This window comes from Salmo trutta, chromosome 23 (assembly GCF_901001165.1).
Source record: "Salmo trutta chromosome 23, fSalTru1.1, whole genome shotgun sequence".
NCBI classification, from domain to species: Eukaryota; Metazoa; Chordata; class Actinopteri; order Salmoniformes; family Salmonidae; genus Salmo; species Salmo trutta.
Window position 1 is genome coordinate 49707490 of NC_042979.1, and position 8069 is coordinate 49715558.

The following is an 8069-nucleotide window of genomic DNA, read 5'->3' on the forward strand; positions in this document are numbered from 1 at the left end:
TTCTATGTATGTAGGGAAGCAGCCTCTAAAGTATAGGGCTGCGTAACCGGGTGGAAGCCAGCTAGTGATGGCTGTTTAACAGTCTGATGGCCTTGAGATAGAAGCTGTTTTTCAGTCTCTCTGCCCCAGCTTTAATGCACCTGTACTGAGTTCATCATCTAGATGGTAGCGGGGTGAACAGGCCATGGCTCGGGTGGTTGATGTCCTTGATGATCTTTTTGGCCTTCCTGTGACATCAGGTGGTGTAGGTGTCCTGGAGGGCAGGCAGGGTGATGTGTTGGGCAGACCGCACCACCCTCTGGAGAGCCCTGCGGTTGTGGGCGGTGCAGTTGCTGTACCAGGCAGTGATACAGCCCTACAGGAGGCTCTCATTTGTGCATCTATAAAAGATTGTGATGGTCTTAGGGGTCAAGCCGAATTTCTTCAGCCTCCTGAGGTTCACCCCACTGTCTGTGTGGGTGGACCATTTCAGATTGTCAGTGAATTGGCAGAGGATCTTGAAGCTTTTCACCTTCTCCACTGCTGTCTTGTCGATGTGGATAGGGGGGTGCACCCTCTGCTGTTTCCTGAAGTCCACGATCAGCTCCTTCGTTTTGTTGACGTTGAGGGAAAGGTTATTTTCCTGGCACCACTCTGCCATGGCCCTCACCTCCTCCCTGTAGGCTGTCTCGTCATTTTTGGTAATCAGGCCCACTATTGTTGTGTCGACTTCAAACCTGATGATTGAGTTGGAGGCTAGGCAGTCATGGGCCGGTAGCCTTGCGAGGATTAACCCGCATAAATGTCGGTGGCACTGCGTTATCCTCAAAGCAGGCGAAGAATGTGTTTAGCTTGTCTGGGAACAAGACATCGGTGTTCATGACATGGCTGGTTTTCCCTTTGTAATCCGTGATTGTCTGTAGACCCTGCCACAAACGTCTTGTGTTTGAGCCGTTGAATTGCGACTCCACTTTGTCTCTGTACTGACGGTTTGCCCTTACGGAGGGAATAACTACACTGTTTGTAACTACACTGAGGCCATATGGATACGTGTTGCCTGGGGGGACAACTTCACAAAGCCTAACCACCTTAAACCCACATACGTTGTCCACCATCTTCAGACCCCTTATGTCTTTGTGACTGGCGTGACTTCAAAGCATAAGCCTCTTTTAAACCAGGCCTTGGTTCTGGCCACCAGATATGGCTCTATGAAGGATGCTCACCTCAGTGGACGGAACCTCATCGCCATCAGAGACTTACTGATGAGGCAGTACCAACAAGTGTTTCCCACCAAACATCCAAAACCTCTTCAGGAAAAGAATCCTGTCCCTAGAAACCCCAATATAGAGAAAGAACAGGCTGAGAATACAGAGAACCGTCTTCAAATGGCCTGTGAGGCCTTCGGCGATGGGACACTACCTCAACTGCAAAAAGCTATCTACAAGCTGGAGACCAAGTTCCGAGATAACTCTAACAAAACGTTGACAGGCAGAGGTGAGCCCTTCAGAGGAGTGGTGGAGTTTGCCAGCACCAAGTCACTCAGGCACTGTGTGTCCTCAGGTATGGCGTCAACCCCAGTCACCCCTCTTCTCTCATCCAACACACAGAAAGGGAGAAACTATTTTGTTATCACAGACAAAGGAGTTTAAATCAAATTTAACTATAAGAACTACCAGAACAAGTAGTGTATATTTTGTATTGAATATGTTAACATTTGATGGGGTTTAACATATATTTTTTAGAACACCTTGTTTACCCATTCACTCTGTCCTTCGCCAAAGTGTTAAGAATAAGAATCATCTTTTATTGTTTCTCAATTAATATACTACAATCTGTACTCTAATAAATGTTATTGGATGTTTTTTTTACTTTGTGTTACTTGAGTAGTGTACAGCAAAGGGTAAAGTCTTCCCTGTGGCTCAGTTGGTAGAGCATGGTGTTTGCAATGCCAGCATGGTGTTTGCAATGCCAGCATGGTGTTTGCAATGCCAGCATTGTGGGTCCGATTCCCACGGGGGGCCTGTACAAAAAAAAATGTATGAAGTGAAATGTATGCATTCACTACTCTAAGTCGCTCTGGATAAGAGCGTCTGCTAAATGACTAAAATGTAAATGTATTCAACCGTATTCCCAGTCACTTTGCCTTGGTTAAATGCATTGGTTTGCGCGAATGCTGCCTTCTATCCATTCCAGCTGACAATTGGCATTGCACATGGTGACCTTAGGCTTGTGTGAGGCTGCTCAGCTATGGAAACCCATTTCATGAAGTTCCAGACTAACAGTGTTTGTGCAGATGTTGCTTCGAGGCAGTTTGGAACTCTGTAGTGAGTGTTGCAACCGAGGACAGATGATTTTACACTCTCTCTAACAATACTTATTTAACCTGTCTCCACCTTTTCATCTGTACTGATTTAAGTGGATTTACAGTGGTTGGCGAAAGTATTCACCCCCCTTGACATTTTTCCTATTTTGCTGCCTTACAACCTGGAATTAAAATTGATTTTTGGGGGGTTTGTATCATTTGATTTACACAACATGCCTACCACTTTGAAGATGCAAAGTATTTTTTATTGTGAAACAAACAAGAAAGAAAAACAGAACTTGAGCTTGCGTAACCCCCCCCCCCCCCCAAAGTCAATACTTTGACAGCAATTACAGCTTCAAGTCTCGGTATGATTCTATAAGCTCGGGATTTTTGTCCATTCTTCAAGGCAAAACTGCTCCAGCTCCTTCAAGTTGGATGGGTTCCGCTGGTGTACAGCAATATTTAAGTCTCTCAACTGGATTGAGGTCTGGGCTTTTTGTATTTATTTTTATTTATTTCACCTTTATTTAACCAGGTAGGCTAGTTGAGAACAAGTTCTCATTTGCGACCTGGCCAAGATAAAGCAAAGCAGTGTGACACAGACAACACAGAGTTACACATGGAACAAACAAGCCAATAACACAATAAACAATTCAATGACACAGTAGAAAAAAAAGAAAGTCTATATACAGTGTGTGCAAAAGGCATGAGGAGGTAGACAAGCTGCGGGGGGGGGGGGCGGGGGAGCTGTTGTCCGGGGTTGGAGTAGCCAGGAGGAAGGCATGGCCAGCCGTTGAGAAATGCTTATTAAAATGTTCGATTATTATGGATTTATCGGTGGTGACCGTGTTACCTAGCCTCAGTGCAGTGGGCAGCTGGGAGGAGGAGCTCTTGTTCTCCATGGACTTTACAGTGTCCCAAAACCTTTTTTTTAGTTATAGTTACAGGATGCAAATTTCTGCTTGAAAAAGCTAGCCTTTGCTTTCCTGACTGACTGCGTGTATTGGTACCTGACTTCCCTGAAAAGTTGCATATCGCGGGGACTATTCGATGCAATTGCAGTCCGCCACAGGATGTTTTTGTGCTGGTCAAGGGCAGTCAGGTTTGGAGTGAACCAAGGGCTATATCTGTTCTTAGTTCTACATTTTTGAAAGGGGCATGCTAACCTAAGATGGTGAGGAAATTACTTTTAAAGAACGACCAGGCATCCTCGACTGACGGGATGAGGTCAATATCCTTCCAGGATACCCGGGCCAGGTCGATTAGAAAGGCCTGCTCGCAGAAGTGTTTTAGGGAGCGTTTGACAGTGATGAGGGGTGGTCGTTTGACCGCGTACCCATAGCGGATACAGGCAATGAGGCAGTGATCGCTGAGATCCTGATTGAAAACAGCGGAGGTGTATTTGGAGGGCAAGTTGGTCAGGATAATGTCAATGAGGGCGCCCATGTTTACGGATTTAGGGTTGAACCTGGTGGGTTCCTTGATGATTTGTTTGAGATTGAGGGCACCTAGCTTAGATTGTAGGACTGCTGGGGAGTTAAGCATATCCCAGTTTAGGTCACCTAACAGAACGAACTCTGAAGATAGATGGGGGGCGATCAATTCACATATGGTGTCCAGGGCACAGCTGGGAGCTGAGGGGGGGTCGATAGCAGGCGGCAACAGTGAGAGACTTATTTCTGGAGAGATTCATTTTTAAAATTAGAAGTTCGAACTGTTTGGGTATAGACCTGGAAAGTATGACAGAACTTTGCAGGCTATCTCTGCGGTAGATTGCAACTCCTCCCCCTTTGGCAGTTCTATCTTGACGGAAAATGTTGTAGTTGGGTACGGAAATCTCAGAACTTTTGGTGGCCTTCCTAAGCCAGGATTCAGACACGGCAAGGACATCAGGGTTGGCGAAGTGTGCTAAAGCAGTGAGTAAAACAAACTTTGACTTGGCCATTCCAAGATATGTAAAGGTTTCCCCTTAAACCACTCAAGTGTTGCTTTAGCAGTATGCTTAGGGCCATTGTCCTGCTGGAAGGTGAACCTCCGTCCCAGTCTCAAATCTCTGGAATACTGAAACAGGTTTCCCTCAAGAATTTCCCTGTATTTAGCGCCATCCATCATTCCTTCAATTCTGACCAGTTTCCCAGTACCTGCCAATGAAAAACATCCTCACAGCATGATGCTGCCACCACCATGCTTCACTGTGGGGATGTTGTTCTCTGGGTGATGAGAGGTGTGGGGTTTGTGCCAGACATAGCGTTTTCCTTGATGGCCAAAAAGCTCCATTTTAGTCTCATCTGACCAGAGTACCTTCTTCCATATGTTTGGGGAGTCTCCCACATGCCTTTTGGCGAAAACCAAACATGATTGCTTATTTTTTTCTGGACATTCTTCCTTAAATAACCCAGCTCTGTGGAGTGTACGGCTTAAAGTAGGCCTATGGACAGATACTCCAATCTCCACTGTGGAGCTTTGCTGCTCATTCAGGGTTATCTTTGGTATCTTTGTTGCCGCTCTGATTAATGCCTTCCTTGCCTGGTCTGTGAGTTTTGGTGGGCGGCCCTCTCTTGGCAGGTTTGTTGTTGTGCCATATTATTTCCATTTGTTTAATAATGGATTTAATGGTGCTCCATGGGATGTTCACAGTTTCGGATATTTTTTTATAACTCAAACCTGATCTGTACTGTTTGGAGAGCTCCTTGGTCTTCATAGTGCTGCTTGCTTGGTGGTACCACTTGCTTAGTGGTGTTGCAGACTCTGGGGCCTTTCAGAACAGGTGTATATATACTGAGATCATGTGGCACTTAGATTGCACACAGGTGGACTTTATTTAACTAATTATGTGACTTCTGAAGGTAATTGGTTGCACCAGATCTTATTTAGGGGCTTCATAGCAAAGGCGTTGAATACATACGAACGCACCACATTTCAGTCTTTTATTTTTTAGAATTCTTTGAAAAAAGTTTTTTTTTTTCATTTCACCAATTTGGACTATTTTGTGTATGTCCATTACATGAAATCCAAATAAAATCCATTTAAATTACAGGTTGTAATGCAACAAAATAAGAAAAACGCCAAGGGGTATGAATACTTTTGCAAGGCACTGTAACAAGTGACATCAATAAGGGATTATATATTTCACCTGGATTCACCTGGTCAGTCTATGCCATGGAAAGAGCCGGTGTCCCTAATGTTTTGTACACTCAGTGTATATCATGTGTACTGGACATGTCTGAGGACTATGAATCCAGATGTTATATAATTTGTATATCAGAAAAGTATGTAATACCAGGTATGTAAACATTGATTTGTAACAGTTACTTTTGTCCTCCGAAGAGGGGGGTTCGAAGATGTAACATTTCCCTCCTGACAGGATGAATAATGTCAAGTTTATATCAGACATCAGGATAAGACCCAGATGCAGACAGGTCTAAATAACAAATGTTTATTTATGAAAAGGGGCAGGCAAACGACAGGTCAAGCGAAGGCAGAGGTCAGTAATCCAGGGCAGAGTCAAGAGGTACAGAATGACAGGCAGACTTATGGTCAGGGCAGGCAGAATGGTCAAAAACCGTGAGAACTAGAAAACAGGAACTAACAAGAAACAGGAGTACGGGAAAAAACACTGGTAGACTTGATGAGACAAGACGAACTGGCAACAGACAAGCAGAGAAAACAGGTATAAATGCACCGGGGATAATGGGGAAAATGGGCGACACCTGGATAGGGGTAGAGACAAGCACAAAGACAGGTGAAACAGATCGGGGTATGACAGTTTACCTCCTGACGGGATGAATGTTGTGAAGTTTACCTCCTGACGGGATCAATAATGTCAAATTTACCTCCTGACAGGATCAATAATGTCAAATTTACCTCCTGACGGGATCAATAATGTCAAATGTACCTCCTGACAGGATCAATAATGTCAAATTTACCTCCTGACAGGATCAATAATGTCAAATTTACCTCCTGACAGGATGAATAATGTCAAATTTACCTCCTGACAGGATCAATAATGTCAAATGTACCTCCTGACAGGATCAATAATGTCAAATTTACCTCCTGACAGGATCAATAATGTCAAATTTACCTCCTGACAGGATCAATAATGTCAAATGTACCTCCTGACAGGATCAATAATGTAAGGTTGACCTCCTGACAGGATCAATAATGTAAGGTTGACCTCCTGACAGGATGAATTATGTAATGTACAATGTTATTCTCTTGTTCTTCTCCTCCATGCCTATCAGTGCCTCTGGGGAGTGAGAAGTGAGAGACAGAGGGAGAGAGGAGCTGGCCGGCTGGCTGACTGTCACAGGCAGTCAGTGTGAAGAAACTCATCCCTCTGTACTGTACTCCATCTCCCCTCTCATCCATCTAGTCTACTGTATCTTTAATTGAATGAACAATATAGTTACACCCTGTATTAATAACTATGCAGCAACATCCACAGCTGGTTCCTTCACGCAGAGTCATCAGTTGTGCGTCTCTGAGATGTAGCAAATTATTTCTGGCTAATGTTACGAACAGAAGGTAGGGCCACGGCCATATAATTAGATTAGACTACAGCATCAGTACACAGACGGGAAGAACTAGGAGCAAAGACGAGCACGGTGACTCACTGTTGTAATTCAGTGTTCCATTTCATTGTGTGATTAACATTAGCTCTATATATCCATACATCACCTCCACACATTTCTATACAGAATCTACATCAGTACCAGTCAAAGGTTTGGACACAGCTACTCATTCAAAGGTTTTCTATGTTGTAGAATAATAGTGAAGACATCAAAACTATGAAATAACAGCAGTAGTAGGCCGAAAAAAAGTGCAAACTGGATGGGATGTTGTATCGCTGCAGAATCCTGTGTTAGCGATGCTGGTTAAGTGTGCCTTGAATTCTAAATAAATCACAGATTTAAATCACAGTGTCACCAGCAAAGCACCCCCACACCTTCACACCTCCTCCTCCATGCTTCACGTGGGAACCATACATGCAGAGAGCATCCGTTCACCTACTCTGCGTCTCACAAAGACACGGCGGTTGGAACCAGAAATCTTAAGTTTGGACTAGTCAGACCAAAGGATAGATTTCCACCGGTCTGATGTCCAGTGCTCGTGTTTCTTGGCCCAAGCAAGTCTCTTCTTCTTATTGGTGTCCTTTAATAGTGGTTTCTTTGCAGCAATTCGACCATGAAGGACTGATTCAAGCAGTCTCCTCTGAACAGTTGATGTTGGGATGTGTCTTGTCACACCCTGATCTGTTTCACCTGTTCCTGTGATTGTCTCCACCCCCTATTTGGGCTGCAATCTGAGTAGCAGTTACGTATCCTCTGAAGCAGGTAACTCTGGGTCTTCCTTTCCTGTGATGGTTCTCATGAGAGCCAGTTTCATCGTAGCGCTTAATGGTTTTGCGACTGCACTTGAAGAAACTTTCAAAGTTCTTGACATTTGCCATATTGACTGACCTTCATGTCTTAAAGTAATGATGGACTGTTTCTCTTTGCTTATTTGCGCTGTTCTTGCCATAATATGGACTTGGTCTTTTACCAAATAGGGCTATCTTCTGTATACCCCCCTACCTTGTCACAACACAAGTGATTGCCTCAAACACATTAAGAAGGAAGGAAATTACACAAATTAACTTTTAACAAGGCACACCTGTTAACTGAAATCCATTCCAGGTGACTAGCTCATGAAGCTGGTTGAGAGAATGCCAAGAGTGTGCAAAGCTGTCATCAAGGCAAAGAGTGGCTACTTTGAAGAATCTCAAATCTTAGATATATTTTTTATT

At 44.1% G+C, this 8069-nt stretch overlaps 1 protein-coding gene across 1 annotated transcript; it reads left to right on the forward strand.

Annotated features, from left to right (window-relative positions):
• The first annotated feature begins 781 nt into the window (after positions 1–781).
• LOC115159836 (centromere protein N-B-like) lies at positions 782–1841 on the forward strand. The gene is made up of 2 exons (XM_029709889.1): positions 782–809; positions 985–1841. The coding sequence occupies exons 1-2, from the start codon at positions 782–784 to the stop codon at positions 1626–1628; spliced, it is 672 nt and encodes a 223-aa protein (XP_029565749.1). The 3' UTR covers positions 1629–1841.
• Positions 1842–8069: the final 6228 nt, after the last annotated feature.

Bases quoted from the DNA above. Each gene is read 5' to 3' on its own strand.
- LOC115159836 (XM_029709889.1), top strand. From the start codon at position 782: ATGTCGGTGGCACTGCGTTATCCTCAAA. The intron at 810-984 runs GCAGGCGAAGAA...GCCCTTACGGAG, and splicing joins GGCACTGCGTTATCCTCAAA to GGAATAACTACACTGTTTGT.